Source organism: Phaenicophaeus curvirostris, chromosome 14 (assembly GCF_032191515.1).
Source record: "Phaenicophaeus curvirostris isolate KB17595 chromosome 14, BPBGC_Pcur_1.0, whole genome shotgun sequence".
In the NCBI taxonomy this organism is placed as follows: Eukaryota; Metazoa; Chordata; class Aves; order Cuculiformes; family Cuculidae; genus Phaenicophaeus; species Phaenicophaeus curvirostris.
In genome coordinates this window covers 10,437,784-10,456,117 of record NC_091405.1, presented here as the reverse complement: position 1 = coordinate 10,456,117, position 18,334 = coordinate 10,437,784, and the positions used below count along the sequence as shown (strand labels likewise).

The following is an 18,334-nucleotide window of genomic DNA, read 5'->3' as shown; positions in this document are numbered from 1 at the left end:
TAACCACCTGCTTGCCTTCCCCTCCCTGTGCTTTTGCTGATCTTTGTTGGCACCAGCCAATGGTGGCAGCTAGCTCTGCTGGGTGAGCAAGTAAGGGAAAACCATGAGAGCTGAGGAGGCTTTTGACCCTGTTGAGAATGAGGGAAGGGTACTGCTAAACAACCCCAGTAACTGCAAGAGGATGAGTCAAAAAAGGACTGGACCATTGTGATAATGGGGAGTGGCAAGAGAGGTGGAGCTGGAAATGCAGATGGGGGAATTTGTTCATAATCTTTGGTCTATCTGTCTGGTATTACTTGCTGGTTTGCAACACAACTAACCCAGAGAAAGCAGGTTCTTGAAACATCAGGTCCCCTCTTCAAAACAGAAAAGTTTTTGTAATTGAAGGGCATGCACCTTTGAAACTTTGTCGTAGATTCAAGTTCACTGAATCAAAAGCCAGCTCTGCTATTACTTGAACAGTTAATAAAATCTATTGCCTTATGATAGATTCTTTCTAGAGGCTAGAATTGATCTGTCTTTGTTGTGATTTGTGAGATTGAGGGGAAAACACAAAATATAATCTGTTTCTGCTGCAGTGAAAAATTTCACTCTGTTCTTCTAAGGCTTGGAAGTAACTAAAACTGCAGTGGTCATTTTTTTGATTTATTGAAAGTAAAGCATATCTTATTAACATTTTAATAAAGAGAATCTCTTTGCAGTGGTCCTCAGAGTTGCTCTTATTTCTTTCTGAGCAATTCCATTCTCTAAAAGAGAAAATACTATTGAGATCCGTAAGGCATGATTTGTTAGACTGAAACTAAAAACACAAATACACCAAAGCAAGAAGCTTTCTAAAGGTGCTGTGTTTGTGAGAGGTGCTTGCCCAATGTGTGTGATGCAAAATGGGGATGCTTTGTGAAGAAATCATCCTTGTAAAGCCATTGGTTCTGGTCATCAGACTCTATCCAATGCTTTAGTGATGATGCTGCTGATCTATTTGGGAAGTTGGCTGGCTCTCAAGGCAGAGTCTCTTCTCAAAGGCTGTTTCACAGTGAAAATATGCTCAGTGCAGCCGAGTGCATGAATGAAAAAGCCTCTGGTACCTTCTAGTCTGGCAAAATGCAGCACAAAACTCAACTTACTCTGTCCTTTCTGCTGTCCCAGGTAAGAAATGTGTGGGATTTTTTTCTTGTTTTATTAAATCTTCCTTCTCTTGTGCATGTGGATTTGAAAGTACTTGTTATTCAGGTCTGATTTCTGAGTAATTATACAGTGCTTGAATTATTGTTGAAAGATGCAAGATTTCTGCTATAAGCCAGTTGCTAGGAATCTTATAGTTCCTTGATTTACAATTACAACAAATTTGCTGTGTGATATATAGCATGTTTTGTTTCCCTTCAGGAAGGGTGTGGGGGGGAATCTTTCAAGTGTCTCGGTAGCAGCTGCAGCAGCAATATTTTCTGTCATATCAGATGCTGCAACTTTGATTTGCCTCTTTCCTCTGTGGCTTTTGCCGGGTTGTAGGCTTATAGGCTGTTATAGGCAGCTCACGTTATTTATTGCTTTAAAAAAAAAAGAGGGGGGGAGAATATGGAGGAAAAATAAAATCAGACCTTGCAAAACGTTGCTTTCCCGTACTCTCTTGATAGATGTGTAAGACTCTGTTAGTGACTTGCTGTGTAGCCTTTCTCCTATTAAATGTAATAGATCCCCCTCTGCCAGAAAGCAGAGGAATAAACAGCCAGCCTTAAAATCACGGAGCTGCTAAAGCCCTGCTGCCACTGTCTGTCAAAGCAAAGGGACTCGCTTGGCTTTGGCTTCTCCATACCTTTTGGTTGCTCTCTTTTCCTCTTGCTGCTGCTACAGGGCTCACTTTTTGGAAGCTCTGGGGAGGTTTGAAAAATCCTTTGTTGTTGTCCAGCTTAAACGTATCCTTCCCTCTTTTGTCTGAGGAGTCTGTAAACTGTTTTGTTTTGTGACAGTCTCACTGGCATCCTCTGCACTGAGTAGAGCTAGAAGTTAATTCCTTTTTGACTTGCGATGGAGTGGTTTCATTAACCCTTAGGGGGTTGTGGGTTTTTAAAGTATGAAACTAGTGCTTGTGGTGCTGAGTCTGTGCACTTGTATTTGTGTAACTGCAATCTCCATCAGGCATTTAGTCTGATTTTTCAAAATAGGATGAGAAGATAAACAGTAAGGGGCCACTGTTGGGAGAACTTTGTTGCTGACAGGAGATACCTTAAGAGTGTGCAAGTAGGAATCAGTGGGGTGAATGAATACATATATGCTGTGGATTAAGGCTAGGATATTTGGGTCCTGGCTTACCCTGATAAGGAGCAAAAGCACTAGTGGAGGTTGCTGAAGTTATGGAACAGTTGGAGACGGTGATGGGGGACTCGTGAGCAAGCACATAGGCATTTGTGTGGGTTCAGGATAACAATCCTACTTGAGGAAGTGGAACGCATGAAAGCACCTGCTTTGGACTATAGGTTTGGTGAAGGGTGAGTTTGAGGAGCCGGAGCAGCATGTGCTGGGGATATATGTGGGGATATATATTCTTGCTGGGCCTCAGTAAGAGTTTGGACAGAGGCTCTGTGGGCTGTGTTGGAGGGCTGGTCAGTGGGCAGCTTGCCAGCGCTGCTCAGACTGGCTGCAGTGAGTGGGCAAGCTGCTACTTCTGGGGAGGGCTGATGGGCTGGGGATGGCCAAAGGGCTCCTGGGGAGGAGATGATGTCAAAATGAGCTGAGAATCCAGCCTAGGTAGGCAGCTGGGCTGGCAAAGCTGCCAGTGGGAGGCAATGCTCAAGGAGCAGAGGGGCTGGGGGAAGAGGGCATAGAAAGTGTAAAGGTAACCTGGGGTTATATTGAGCTGATGCTCTGTCACCTTGGACTGGAGACCTGCCATCTGGACTGCAGTTTGCTTGGCTTTCTCTGTTTTCAGTCCTTTTTTGTCCATCTTCTTTAGTACACTAGTGAATTAATCATCTTGAGTCTGGATTTTCTTCAGCGGTCCCTTGTAGGAAAAGCAGTATGTACATGCCAGAGGAGGTCAGACTTCTAAGGTCTATTAAACCACATTGCTGGCTTTTATTTTTTTTTTTAAACACCAGTAACTACCTAAAATTGGTCACGGTGTGGGACACCTGATTCTGAAAACAACTGTCCACTTTATTAATAAACTTTCCACAATTCTTCAGTTTCTTCTCTTGCTGGGCTGAGATGAGTTTGAGTATACTGCAGGGCTGAGCTTGTGATACTTAAGCATTGCTTGGTGTTTAAGTGCTTAAACTGCACCCCACTTTCTTTATTGGCACAGATAGCCTTATCTAGCAATGTCTCTACCTGATGATTTAACAGATCTCCAAGTTTACTTTATAGATCATGTCTAAGAATTGATTAATTAGGGAAAGAATCTCACTATAATGAGGAAGTGTACATAAATCTGTGTTCAGTTATAAGGTTGTTGAGTAGTGGCAGGTTCAAGTATGAACTGAAGATGATGGCATGCTAAGGAAGGAAAAGGGTGTTCCTGATATGCTGTTTGGCTTTTCTCTTTGACATGCCACATGCACAACTTACATGTGACAGGAAAAGTAAACGAGCGAATATGAGAAACAACATATTAAACAAATGCAGCCATCTGGCTGTGTAGTGGTTGTAACACATCTTGGGATTTTTTTCGTAACTTTTCTTTCTTCTCCCTTAGCAGTAGCAGTAATGCATCATATAATACAATGATAGTGGAACCTGCAGAGTTCAATTTTGATAAAGTGATTTCTAAGCAACTGTGATCTAGTAATGCAATACTTTCTGTATACTTTCTGTATACACCAACTGTTTGTCTTGTTATCACCAAGAGGAGAACTGAGCGTTAGCTGGAATAGCTGAGAAAGATATGTTTCCAGTAATCCTTTAATTCAGGATCATCTTTTAAACTACAAAGCATACCTATAATACACAGCTTTATTGATCTGAAGCGAACAATAAAAATTAAGTGTACTCTGGTACCTTGTGCAGTTGTACACTATACAGCGTAAAACAGTAGGTAAATACAGATTTTAAAATCTATTGAATTAGTGATTTTTACATATTTTTTTCCCAGAAGATATTTTCAAAGGCCTACATACAAAATAGTTGTTTTAAAATGAAAGTTGTTCACAGGCTTGGTTTTGTATGCTATGCGTTTCATGCAGACAGATGAATCAACATGAAATTTGTAAGTGAAGCTTACAAGATGAGGAAAATATTTTTTTTTGATAGCTTTAACAATAACTAGCATGTTCCCCTGGGTTGCATCTAAGACATTTGGAAAAAAATATAGATTTTATAAGCCTGTTACTGCAGTTAGTAGAGAAAATTAGTCATAAAACTCTTTCCCCAAATGCATAGCCTACACTGCTGCATTCCTAAGCTTTAATTTTTTCACATTTCTCCAGAAGAGGGCTCCATGCACAGCTTGAAAGTCAGCACCCATGTATTAAAAAGAAATTTATTAGCTTCAGGAAAAAAAAGAAAAATCTTGCTCACACAATCTAATATAACAGTAAAGATTATGTTCAAATTCTGACAAAGCAGTTCCTTGTTGTGTCTTGTTGCTGTAGGTCTTATTTTGTTTAAGACTGCTGACTGAGAATTCTAGAGGAAGAGGTTCTATAGCTCTTGTGCTATAACTGAGTTGTAAAAATGTTAGAGGAGCCAATTGCTATGTATAATTTGTACTGATGAGCATTTTGTGAGCAGGCTGGTGCTTGCTCCTGACTGTTTCAGGCCATAATTTTTCGTTATGTAGTCAAAAAGATCTTCTACTTGCTTATCTCATTCAAAAGATGGTATTTCCCAAAATGCAGAGCCATTCTCGCAGTGGTGCTGTGCTATTTGTCAAATATTTCCTTGGAGGGAAGGCTGGCCCCTGGTGAATTAGTGTGACTTTAAAAGGTAGGAGCTATTGCCTAGAGATATTCATACACAGGACGTGACCAGACTCCTTACTGCTAAGTAAGGGGGATTTGTTACAATAGATGAGTGGAAATGCATCATGAAAATGCTGCTAGAGTTATGGCATTACAATTAAACCTACTTTGTGCACCACTTGAGGCTCTATCTTTCAATTTAAGATGCAGCTCAGGCAAAATGTGGGACCTGGCTTCTGTTTCTGATAATCAAAAAATGGAAAAGGTTATTCCATCACATGTAATATCTTTGTGCTGTGATCCATTGGGGGTTCTTGACTTCATTTTTAGAGACTTGTCAGCTAGGAAATGAGTACTTCTAAAAGGCTTCTCAATAGACCAACACAACAGAAACTAATAGAACTAGGTAGATGACAACAGTGGTGTCTATTCAAGGCAATGTGAAGTTCTGCCTTTCATTTTCTTCCTGTTTGTTGTTAGATAAGTAGGTTCTTCCCATTCTATTAATATGTAAGGGCAGGCTAGATAACAAAGCTGTTACTGTTATACTCTTCCCACATCACTGCTGGAGTCAAATCTCTTATCTTTAGCTGCTGGGTTGGACTTAATGTGCTGTGTGTCAGGTATTTGGCCTCAGGATTCATGGTTCCTGTGCCAGCAGAAGCCTCTTGGGAAGACAGGACTTCATTTGGGGCTTGAGGAAGAAATGTGAGGTTAATGGGTTTTTTTGTTCGTTTGTTTTAAGGAAATAATTTCTTCATCCTGTCTGTGACAGGTACAAGCACCAAATTAACTTTTTTTGTCTTTCAGTATTATTGTAACCAGCAAAGCTTCATCTGTGCAGGAAAAAAGACAAATCTGCCATGTCCACTGGGGAGGAGAGATAATGAAAGGGATTTATCATCCTTGGGAGTCTAAGTGGGCAATAGCTCTTCCCACTTAACTCTGGATCATATTAGTGGGTTCTTGATCATAGCCATACGGTTGCACTATGCCTTGCCCAAATCACAAGATGGATAGGACCAGCCCAGATGGGAGGCTATGTTTTTTCTGTCACTTCATGTATCCTGTAGCTAGCGCAATGCTAGTGTATACAAGTCACTAGGATATTGAATGCAAAAGAGGAGTGAAAAATAAGACTTGCTTTATTCACTCTTCTTCCGTTATTCAAAGGTCTTGGAATTTTTCCTACTGTTCTTGTTTTTTTTTGTGGGTTTTCTTTTGGTTTTTTGTTGTGGAGTGTGTTCTCTGTCTTATGAAAGAATCTAATTTTTTGAAAGCCTTATTGTTTTGTATGAAGGGAACTTGTTCCACTACTAACTTATCCAATATTCTACTGTTTTGCACTGTCAATTTCTTGGCTGAAGAGAAAAGGAGGAATTTAAGACTTGTTTTGATGAAGCTGGTTAAAATGGTTCTAAGAACTGACTAAAATAAATATGAGCTATTAAGCGTGTGGTGGGGTGGATCTTTTCAGCACACAGTGGTTTATCAGTAACCACTTGGAACTGCTGATTACTGTATTTAAATAACTTCTGATATCTATTAATTGCCCATGTATAGTTGAGTAACTTGGTATCTATGAGCCTGGTTTTTAGGGAGCTGAACATCTACCTTCAAGCTTTTGAAGTGTCTCAAAATTGGGCACCCATGTGCAGCTTTCTGCAATGAATAAGTTTTTACTGCCTAAAGTTCTTCAGATTCTATTTGATAAAGGTTCTACTCCCAAAATTTTTTTTTTTAAGTACAAAGCTAACGATTATGTCTTTCAGTCTAAACTCTTGCTCTCTTGCCGTGGACAATTAATGTTAAATTCCTTACTTGTAATGGCAATGTATATATTTCTAAAAGCTAGTATTTAATTCCCAAGGAGTTTGCAGTCTAGTGTAATAATTCTTGTATATGTGAAAGCTTTGTTAATGGTATACAGACAAAAGAAGGTGTGTTTTCAAAAGTTTGAAGAAGTTTTTGGCAAATGAGTAATTGTGGCAGCTGGACCCTGTGATACTTGTATGTAATAAGGGCTGAAAGTGCTGAGAAGCATGGGTTCTAGGCTGCTAAGCTCTCATGGCATTGTTAATATGGCTGTATGCCAAGAAATATGTATATGAACAGCTTGAATTTAAGATATGAGAGATTCTCTTGCATATATCTATACCTGTAAGCTTTTCTCTGCTATTACTACCTGTGTGCTAAAGAATACTGTTGACAGCTAGCCCCTCTTCCTCCTCTGAAGTATGTTAAGTGTGAGTGCTCTTTATCTGCTCCAGGACAAAGCTGGCAAGCTTGGCTGGAAACGCAGCTGAGGGAGTACTGATTCTAGACATTAATGTCTGTCTGCCACATGGACAGTGACACATCTGTCGCAGAGGTAGAAAGAGGATGAATAACTCCTTGTACTGCTTCGAATCAGTCCATGAAACTGTTAGTACATTGAGTTTTGTTTGAATTGCTGTGGAACAGAAAAACATGTTATGATATGCTTATCACACTGATAATTGGCTTGTCTACTTTATAGACACTTAATATATTTCTTTTCATTGTCTTGCCATAACTTGGAATTGCAAGAAGGGTTTCTGTGCAAACTGTCTTTAAGGAGGAGTCTCAGTCAGGGGATTTTGAACCCATAAAATAATACCTGGTTGCTTCACCTGGAGTCGCAGTTAAAAGGCAGAAATTCTAAGCTGCTGTAAATTCTTCTGGATTCACTATTGATCTATCCCAGCATGCATGAATTTAGGAGTATGGTCCATAGCTTGTATAGACAATATACAAAGATGGAGGTGAGGGGAAATCATGTAAATCTTCCCCTTTCTCAGCCTGTTGTAGTTTTTTTGGTGTAAGATGGTTTTTGAAGCATGTCTATTACTCTTTTTAATTTTGAGCCAACTGTTGGTAACTGCTTGGCAACAGAGGAAAAAAAAACATCCCTGGGAACAGTGTTTCCAAGATCTTGCATTTTTCCATCAACAAACTTACTGTCTGAGTTTCATGACTACCAAATAAGGTGTATTTATACACTTCTCTAGAGACAGCCCTCTGTTTTCCCTGAGGAACCATGTTTTATCAGACAGCAAATGGCGATATCAAAATGGGAGAGCTGAACATAGCACTGCTCCATAGTTGACAAAGTAGGAAATTGAGAGCATCTGATACTCTACTTTCTAAGCGAAAGGAGATGGAATTAGCCGTGAGATTTGGATGCGGACTTCCTTCCCTGTTAAATCTATTGTTTCAGAGCTCTGTCAGAGGAAGCTGAGCAACTCCAACTGCCCTGCTCATCAGGAACAGATAGCTCAGCTACAGGTTGGAGCTGTTCAGTATGGTTTGATAACTGGCCGAATTAAAAGGTGTTCAGTTGTACCTTCTGCTGTAATAAGATAACTGGTCTTGCAAGTGCCAGGAAGTCAGGAATATCATCTACCATCCTTATTCAGGTGAAATGCAAAATTAAAAACCTGTGAGGAAAGACAGTGACCTAAATTAAAATGGGACAATACATAAAAATCAGTTTTGATTTCTGGGCATTCATATTAGCCTGCTACCTGAAGGTTGTATTCTGTGTCAGGCTAAGTGCCTTTATTCTTTTCCAAAATGTCTTTTGTTTTCATGATTCATAATCTGATTGAAATAACTGGACTCTGAACTCCATAAGTCTTGATTTATGAATATTGATAATCTTATTCATTTACTGACATAGAGTTCTGATGTGAGCACTGATGTATTTAGGCCCATATTTGATCATCTTTCCTTAATATGTGGCAATATCATTGCAGGACACATTAGTCAGTGGGACAAGGATGTAAGAATGGTCATCAGAACCTAGCAATAATGTGAAGTACACCTTTTTGCACCCATTTACGCTGCTGTTTGGAAATAGATAAGGATCTGACATCTGCTTCTATTTTTGGAATAATTATTTTCTTCTGATGCTTTTAATTAAAAGTTTCATTTAAAAATGAGGTACACTACAATCTCCAGTTTTAAATGTCATCAATAGTTTTCTCTAATTGTTAGATCTGTGCAGAAGTGTGGAATTCTGTGCAGTAAGGATATTGGTTATTGCAATCTCACTAAATGGATTATAATTCTGAGTACAATGTGTTTCCAGGAAATAAGGTAAGGATGCTGGGAATAAATTGTGAAACTTCTGTCTTATGGAAATGACTTCTATTCTTGCACATACCTCAACTTTAGTTTTCTGAGTTTACAAAAGCAAAACACTGTTGCTAATAACACGTGATAATAGAAGAGCAAGTCTCCAGTGAACATGGATTGATTGCGTTGCCCTGCTTTACCTTATCTGGGTGAAGGATGGTTGTTATCAATGCCATGTGCTTTTCTACTGCATGCTTATTGGGAGGCTTACATGGCTTCTATTACTATTATATCTGAGCACCGTGCAAATGGTAATGAATTTATCCTTGCTTCCCTAAAATAAATGCTGAGTTATGACAGAAACATTATTTTGAAATGGGAGACAACCTCCAACATCTGCCTGTTCCAATGACTTTAGTTCTATTATCTTAGTTGAGTAATGATGTAGGCTGCTGTCACTTTTGCTGCTGGTGTTGATTCAGTAGTGACTGTTCATTGTACTATAGAAAGATTAATTCTGATTGGAAGGAGCCCAGAATAAACTCAGTCTTTAAGCCAATCAGGAGCTGGTGTATGTAGTGCTATTTTAATAACGCTTCTTATCTTTCAGGGAAATAAATAATTATGATTTACCAAAGAACTACTTATTGCTATACCATTAGTATTCTGCATATAGAGGAAACTAATAAGATAGAATTTTTAGCTGTCATTACTGTTCAGAGTTCTTTCAGGAATAAGAAAAATGAGGTGTGCTTACTTGTAACTGGCATGTGTGATGGCTGCTGGCAAAATGATCATATGGAGCGAAAGAGGATGAGGCTGGCAGGCCTAAGTGCACTTGCAGAATTTGATGCTAATTTAGAATTTGATACAGTTTAGGATAGAAGACAGAGCAGATAACATACAACCAACTGTGCTTCCAGAGCTAGGGTAGGGGAGACATGCTGGGTATTTCCACTGCAATGAGATGTAGTCTCAATGGTAGAATATTTCCCCTACCGTTTTTTTTCACTGATTAAGGTTCCATGTTGCTTCCTTTTGTTGGCTTGGAGGAGAAGGAACTGCCAAAAGCTTGGGCTGTGTGGTTGTTGCTGTTCTGTTCTTATGTGTAGCTTCTGGAAATATGATGTTACTGTTATAAAGAGTCACTGTTAGTGAAAAGCACCTAAATGTTTGAATTCCTGGATGGATGATGACACACTGGTTGACCCTTTGTTACAAGACCAAAACATAAGAATCTGTAAACTTTTATGGACTGCTGTAAACTAATCTCTGATTTTGGAAGAGCTGCCTCTTCCTATATGGCTATGTCTCTCTGAAATGAAGATTTAATCTTATATTTGCTTCCCAAGAATACAATTTTTCAAAGATTTTGTTCCTTCATGTGTTAAAGGCATGCAAGCACAGAATCTGTTTCTTTCAGTGCATGGGAACTAAACAGTGATTTTGGGTGGCTGAAGGATTTAACTAAAATAGAAACCAGCTTGGTTGTCTAATGTAATTTGTGTTGAACCTGAACAAAATCATTTTTCCACCTTGTTCTTGACTTCCGATTTCTGCATGCTCTATGTTTGTGGGGTCTGGCTGGGGTATGAAGGAAATAAAAACAATCATGCATAGCATGAATGGTTCTTCCTGCTTTACCTCCAGGCTGACTGGAAGCATCAGCATTCCTGTAATTTAGTAGTTCAAATTACTTTTTCTCTGTTCCACTTCATCTGCTAAAAAAAAAAAAAAAAAAAAAAAAATTTAGAAAGTCTGAGTGCTTTTAATTTTTTCTATTCAAACTTTGTTCCAGAACTTCTAGGATTGGGAGAAAAAGATGAGTTTCTGCAACGGCTAGGATTTGGAAATCAGCCTCTTATATTTGTGGTAGAGTTAACAGGTATATAGAGTAATGGAGTGCAGCATCTAGTCTGATTCTGCTTCATTTCCACATCTTCATTTAAAGACAATTTTACTTGATAGGTTAGGCTGACACCTGTACTCAGAGCTCTTGCTTGTATCTGGATTTGAAGTTGTTGCTGTCAGGAAACAGCAGTACTTCACGCTGCCTTCTGTACATTTGTGTGGATTGGCCTGCCAGTTTGAGAGGCAGGAGATTTAATACTTTGTAAAGCTCTGTATCTGTTTCCAGCAATCATTATCTGCCCAGCCACAAAACTCTCCTCTCTCCTACTTTGTATGTTTTTGATGGAACTTTTTTTATTATCATCACTTGCTGGATGTCTTAATAGCCAGTATGTATCTTTGTTGCTGTTGTGTTTATGATCATTACATCCATTCTACTGGTGCTTTGGAAAACTTGTTGTTGCACAGATGAAATTAAAGTTAAGAGATACCTTCCCCTAATTGACTAGTTGGCTAGGGAGGGAATGGGAAAGGATAGAAGGGAGAACAAACTTGGTACAAGGTGTGAGACCAAACCGGCCCTTTTTGCAGGACAGCACATTGTAGTTTCTTTTGAAACTGTTTGCATATTGCTTCTTTAACTGTCAGAAGCAATATTTTGTATATTGGAAATGTGGTTTCCCACACATCCTCTATGTAACACAAGCATGCTTGTTAACTGCATGCTGGTAAAAATAGAAAAGTAGCAAAGAGCCAGAGAACCTGGGAGGGGAAGAACAACTCTGTTATGGCTTTCCAGCAATAAATACGTAGCAAGCCAGATACCAGGAAAAGCTAGCCATTCTTGCTGAAATGAGTATTATGGGCCAGGTGATATGAGAGATATATGTTCCAAAGTTTTGTTAGCTGTTAAGTAATTTTTATTTTTCTCCTGTTACCACTTTTGCTTACATATAGTTTCACAGACTTATGCCCTTTTTCTTATTTTCTGACTTTGCTTGGAGGCCAGTTGAAAAATGCAAAGATTAAAGGGAAGAGAACCTGGCTTCAGGCACATTTGTAAACTGACTGTTAATTTTCTGCAGGTTCTTCTGTGCCTAAAATGGAAACCACCCTCCCCCGACAACTATGTGTACAATTCATGTACAATGGATCTACTTCAGCCACAGTGTTTCTGGGATGTTTGCATGACTCATGATTCATCTGGCAGTGCTTGAGTTTAAGCACTGATAAAGAGAACACAGCAGAGTGCAAATACATTTGGCCTTTTAAAGCATTGTAAAGAAAACAAAAATAGAAAAATATTTACTTTGCAGTTATTCCATGTACATGTGTAAGGACTGCAGCACAACTAGCATTCTTATTTCTGCATTGGGAGCCTGAGAGGCAGAGGCCTGAGGACTACTTATTTATACTTGCTGTTCCCAGGGCACTGAGTTGGTCTGATATTGGAGTAGAGGTTCAAGTCAACTTTGATTTCTCCAGTTCAGGATTGGCCTGTGGATCAGGTCTGTTGCATCCCAAAACCTTTACTGTTTGATAAGTGCTGTGTGTAATTGGTATGCTGGTCTTGCTTCACTTGCCTGACGGGCAGGAGTCTGTATTTCAAGTGTAAAGTATCACTGCAACTGTCACTTTATATCGGTAGTGCCAATATAGAAGTGAGGCTCAGGTAGCTGTGGAAAGTTTCTGCTGAAATCCTGAGTTATCTACAGCCTTAGTTGAGTTGGATGCAGCCACCTCTTAACACTGTGATAAGCAGCTTTTAAAAAAGCGAGTAGTTCCATGGGTGCTATACGGTGTAAATGCCCCTGCTCGGTTAGCACTGCAGTTGGTTGCTGCTCGGTTCTGCCTTGCCCTGAGTTAACCCCTTCTAGAAGGGCTGGGGTTTCAGCAGCAGTGTGGCTGAGTCAGAGCTATGTCATGCCTGTTAGGCTGCCACTCCCCATGCTATGACTGCTCCTGGAGAATATGTGTAGTTCTGAATAGGTCTGCAAATATGATAGCAACTGAAGATCCTCCTTCCTTGTCCTCATAAAATTGTTGCTAATTTATGGGTGCATTCCTTCACTTTAAAAGTAGAGGAAGTGCATGTGGTACACCTCTCCCAGCCTGCAGGCTAGGGCACACTGCAGAATTTTGCTTTAGGGGGTTGGGGTAGATTTTGAATGGTGCATTCAAGGTAAATATTTCTTAAACTTTTTTGGGGAAGGAAGGGAAGGCTGTGCAGCACCTGGGGAAGAACTCTGATCTGGTATTGCTACAACTAGTTTTGGTGTTTCTAAAACTACTTTGCACAGGAATTTTTTGATGAGTTTTTTGGTCTGAAGCTGCTTAACTGTAAACAATAGCCCCTTCTTGATTTATTTGTGCTACTCTGCAGCCTATCATATGCTGGTGAAGTCCAGTGCAACAGGGAGAAACATTTTTTCCTTCTCGTCCCACTTTCTTATTTCCTGGTTCACTGTGTAGTCACCTTCTGTGGCTTTGGTTACATGAATTTCATTAATGGCAAATCTTGAGCAATCCGCTTAAATAATAGTCAGCATGTCATTTAATTTATCCTCCTTCTATACGTTTGTAGTAAGTCAGTGAACTATCTGATCAGATAGCTACCCTAGCCCTTGCAAATAAATCTCTCTGGTTTTGTTCAGTGATATTGGCAAGGTTTCTTGCTGAAGCAGGGCTGCTGGACTGGAAGGTGTATAGTACTTGTGGAGCCTAAAAAAGGTAGACCAGAAAGCGTGACTTCAGTTTAATAAGTAGAGAGCATCCTTCATGGAAGGGATTCCTTAGTATTCCGTCTTGTTTAGTGCCTTTTTTTTTTTCTGTAAAATATGCAATTAGTCCCTGGATAGCAACACTAGTATGTCAAACTTGCCATCTTTCCCAGACAAACTTTTTATTGTTCCTTTCAAATTTATGCTCCATTTTGCTCAGTCTCCATCTGGCTAAAGGCGTCTTTGCCATGAAATAGCCTGGATTTGGCTAGACAAAAGTAGGACAGGGAGCTTTCTTAAGCAATAGCTATGGCTTTGAGTATCCTTAGGTTGAGGAGACCTTTGAGCTTTGGCCTTCCTCTTGCCCGGAAAATGCTTTGTGGACTTTGATTTTACTTTTTTTAGACTCTTTCTTCAAACTGTGCCGCTTCATTAAGCGTCTGAACTGTAAAGCAGTACCTCTTCTAATGAGCCACATGCATAAGGCTGACCCTTGGCTTGAATAGAGTTTGGTGTCAACCTTGTCCCATTACCAAATATAGTGCAAATCTTACTGGCAAGGCTTCCAGGCAGCTGTGGCTGGGGGGGTGTGTGGGCAGTGAATATGTCTGAACGGCAGAAGTAATTTCAGGTCCTCTGTACTTGGCACTGAAGTGCATCCATCAACAGGCCCAGGAGAAGAGGATTGTTTCTAGCTCTACTCCTCGCCCTGTTTCCATGTGGATGCCCTCCCTTGAGCAGTGGCTTGCTTTGCAGTGCTTTGCTAGCATGCCTGGGGGTCAAAGCTCACCCCTGGGAACGGTTGCTGGCCCTGGTGGGGATAACTGTGCTCACAGTACTTGGAGCCCTGCTTCTCTCTTAACAGCCTCCTCCTTGAGCATCTTGATTTCAAGTGTCTGTTGAAGCACTGTAAACAGATTTCCTTCGGTTCTGCGACACTACATGCTGTGTTGCAATACATTTTGTCTACTTTAAAGCTGTTAGTGATTCATTAGTTTACAGTTCCAAAAACCAATTCCAAAGGGATCACTCATCTCCCTAGAGCAGGGAAGATATTTTCAGGCTGACTACACAGTGTTATGGCAGTGTTTTTGAGGTTTGCCTGGTTCAAATCATGTGGCAATGATACTGCCAAAGGCTGCCAATTCAATGGAGGATTGCACACAGATTCCCTGGGTGGGAGCTTACAATATTATTAGACACAGCTAATAATAGTTCCTCTTGACTTCTGAAATGTCAGAATGGTCTTGCGAGTAACTGCACTTTGGAAAGCATTAACCTTTTGTTTGCCACCAGGAGCAGTCCCTGACATGTTTAGTGCTGCATAATGCTCGTAATACATAAAGGAGTTATATTGGAAACCAGGATTCTTAACATATTTGTCTGTGAATTGACTAGTGTCAAGATTTTGGATTTGCAGTGCTAGTCTGGGGTCCCATGACTGTGTCCTGTGCAGGTACAGTAAGAAGAAAGATGAATTTTTGCTATCCAGTGGTTAATAAGCTTTAATCAACATGCCTCTGCCTAATTTTCCCCATCTGCAAAAGGCTTTGAAACCTAATGTTGAGAAATAGCTAGTTTATGATTAAAAAAAGTATGCTAACATAAAAGAAGAGCTTCATTTTTTTTGAGAAGGGTCTGTTACTGTCTGACAGACTGTCCCAGAGCCAGGTCTCCAGGATTTCTTGAGTTTCTGAGTAAATCTCCAGAACAATTGCTCTAGAGCTGGATTTTCTGTCAGGCAGCACTAACTCTGTTTTGCAGAGGATTTGAATAATTTTCAATTGCTTTGAGTCAAGTGAAATCAAAAAGTAAAAAAATACCTCTAAATCCTATGTGGACCTGAGTTAATACTCTTTCTTACACTAGCCATTTATTTCTTTTTGCTCTGGTGTATCCAGCAAGGTGCCAGCAACATGTCTCCACCTGCAGGATTTACTGTGAGGCTTTTATGGACTGCTGGAGGCCAGTAAATAAGAGATGTTCATATCTTGGCTCCAGAATAGCAAAAACTGACAAATGAGAAAAAGTACAAAACCATGTTCTTAGTCAAAAGATGCTATCGTTCAGAAGAGTGGGAAGTCAAACCACGAGCTTTTGTGTCCTCTTGAGAATGTAACAAAAAGCATAGCTCTGAGGTGGATGAGCTAAGTTTCAAGAAATGCTGGACGTTTGTTTTCTCGTGGTTTGATTAAACTTGTGGCAGTTGCCCCTTGTTAATAGAGTTACATGGGAATTGCAGGAAAGACAGGTGACATGTTCAAGATTGCCTACTCTCGATTTCATTTTGCAGCTAGTTATTATAAGTAAGAACAAACCTGGTGGATGCATCTTACAAGACAGAATTGCTCATTGGGGATTATAAGTAACATTTGTAACAAATAACATTTTAAGACCAGTACAAAGCAAGAAAGTAGCTTGTGCAAATTCCTATAGGAAGTCTAACAAGTAGGATGCAGTCACAGCTCATGAGCCTCAGATGGCCCATCAGTACATATTGTCTCTGGTACTGAGAACCCAGAACAATGTTCCTTTTTGGGAGGGCATCTTGACAAGTCTTGCACTCTTTCAGATTATTAGAACTAAAACTTTAATTACCATAACTAGTTTGTATCTTAATAATCTATCCCGCTGCTTTATTTCTGCAGCACATCTAACTGCCAGTATTTAATCCTTGTCTTAAAGATATGTTGCAGCCTTTTTGTGATGATGAAAATGTGGTTTTAGTGTGCTTGGGAACTGCAGTTAACAGAATGACTCCACCCAAAGGGGAAGCTTGACTGTTGTCATTTTGGTCTATTTCAATACATTGTTGACATCAATGTTATACTAAAAGTAAAATAAGATGAGGATCAATGGGTTTTTAAGAATGCTTTCGTTTTTCTGAGTGTTTTATTGGGGTTTTTTGGTGGTTTGTTTTTTTTTCTGGGGATACTCTGTCACTTTTTTCTACTTGGCAACTTTAATTAAATATTGCTTGTGATGTTTAAAGCAAGTTGCATGCTTGCAATTCTATGAATTGTAATAAGTTCTTATTCCTCCTATATTTACTATACCTCATCGCCTCTGCACTCTAAATCATGATAATCAGACATTGAAAAACATATTTTATGTGAGAATCCATGCAAGTCCTGCCAGATGGAAAACCGAGTCCTCTCAGCTGCTCTTCACCATTGTTGCATAAACTGTCTTTCAATGACTCACTGGAGATATCAGACTGCCCTTCCTTTCAAGTTCATCCTCCTTTGTTGTCTTAATAGGCATTAGTGTACAAAGGCATTTGAGGAATTATGAAATAAAATTGTAGGTATTCTTAGAGCTGCAATGTCAAGCAACTCAGCAGCACATGTGACAATTGCTGTATCTGTATTTCTGTCATGCTTTAAACTTGTTGAAAGAATTGGGTTGCTATTTTCTCTGTGTGCTGTCTGCAGTTAACTGCAATCAAAGGAAAGAGTGGAGGTGGTCTACTAGGAATGCTTCTTTCGTCCTGCATAAAAGAACAAATTACTACTGTATTCTCCTTCATTGCAATAACATGCTCATCTACCTACTTCTGAGCTCAGTCAACAACTCTTTTCATGAAGTATTGGTGCAGACACTGAATTCTTCTCAGACTGCTCAAACTGCTGTGTAAGTCACTTTCCCGTTGTTTGCAGTCTTACTCTAAGGTGGAATAAGGAAGGAAATGGTGAGAAGTGTTACCTGCCCAGACTTTCCACATGAAGCTGGTGGTCTCCTTTCTAAGTGTAGTATCCTGCGCAGCCCAGAAACATACAACGGTCTTTAGTTCCTGAGTGAAATATTGGCTTAGAAGTCTTATATCAATTAACTTGCAGCTGATTTCTGTGAATGGAGTTTTCTGTTTCTGCATAGCACAATTCAGGCTAGAGGTTAAAGATAATGGTGAAGTTAGTTATTTGAATATTTCATCAAAATCATGTATGTGAAATGCTTGGTGAGAAAGAAGCCAATATTGGCCAATGTGGGTGATACAATTTAAATATGCAGCATTTCAGTTGTGAATCTTTGAAAAGAACTCCTTGATTTTTAAACTTTGTCATCATTTTGGCACTATACTTGAGATCAACGATGGTGATGTTGCTTCTAAAAATGTAAGGTGTATATCTGTAAAATATCTGTAACAATTAAGCAATTAGTTTTTTTCTGCTTTTAAAATTTATGATGTTAACTGAAGATAAAAGTCTCTGAGGAGACCTTATAATTCAATTAAGCTAGGGTTTTTGTCAACAAAACTAATTTGAAAGAGGGTAAGCCTCCTTTAGCTTTTAGGGAACATGCGTATGCCTGTACGTCCTTGCTATTCTCGTAACTCTAATCATTGCAAGCTGTAAGCCCATTTAAAATATTATCTAAACATTGACAACATCCTTAGCATTAGTACAGTGCATTAAAAGAAATGAAAATCTTGAGTAATCTCTGCTTTCAAGGACAAACCACCTAATTCCCTGACCTGCCTGAAACACACTGTATTTCTGTTTATTAAGGCATGACAAATTGCATAATTTGAACTTTAGATTTAGAATTGGAAAGATCTGGGAAACAAAGCATTTCATGGTAAAGAGGGAAGATGAAATGCGGAGGCATCAGTTACCAAGATGAAGAAAATGCCACGTCTATGTGTACATGCATATTTAAAGGTATGTGTGAATGTGTGGGATCATACACACTATGTAGGCTGGGGAAAAGCAAAGGTAAGCTTTGCAGGCTTTGTCATGCTACAATGACTTCTTTTCTCCTAAGGTAATACTT

The 18,334-nt window shown here is 39.5% G+C and overlaps 1 protein-coding gene across 2 annotated transcripts in view; it reads left to right on the top strand.

Moving 5' to 3' along the window:
• Positions 1-975: 975 nt before the first annotated feature.
• CDH13 (cadherin 13) overlaps positions 976-18,334 on the top strand; it is a 447,506-nt gene continuing 430,147 nt past the window's right edge. The window contains exon 1 of one of the 2 annotated variants that reach the window (XM_069868788.1): positions 976-1,146. In XM_069868788.1, the coding sequence (XP_069724889.1) occupies positions 1,102-1,146 (45 nt within the window). In that variant the 5' untranslated portion in view covers positions 976-1,101. The remainder of the gene's footprint in view (positions 1,147-18,334) is intronic. The other variant, XM_069868789.1, reaches the window with a different exon arrangement.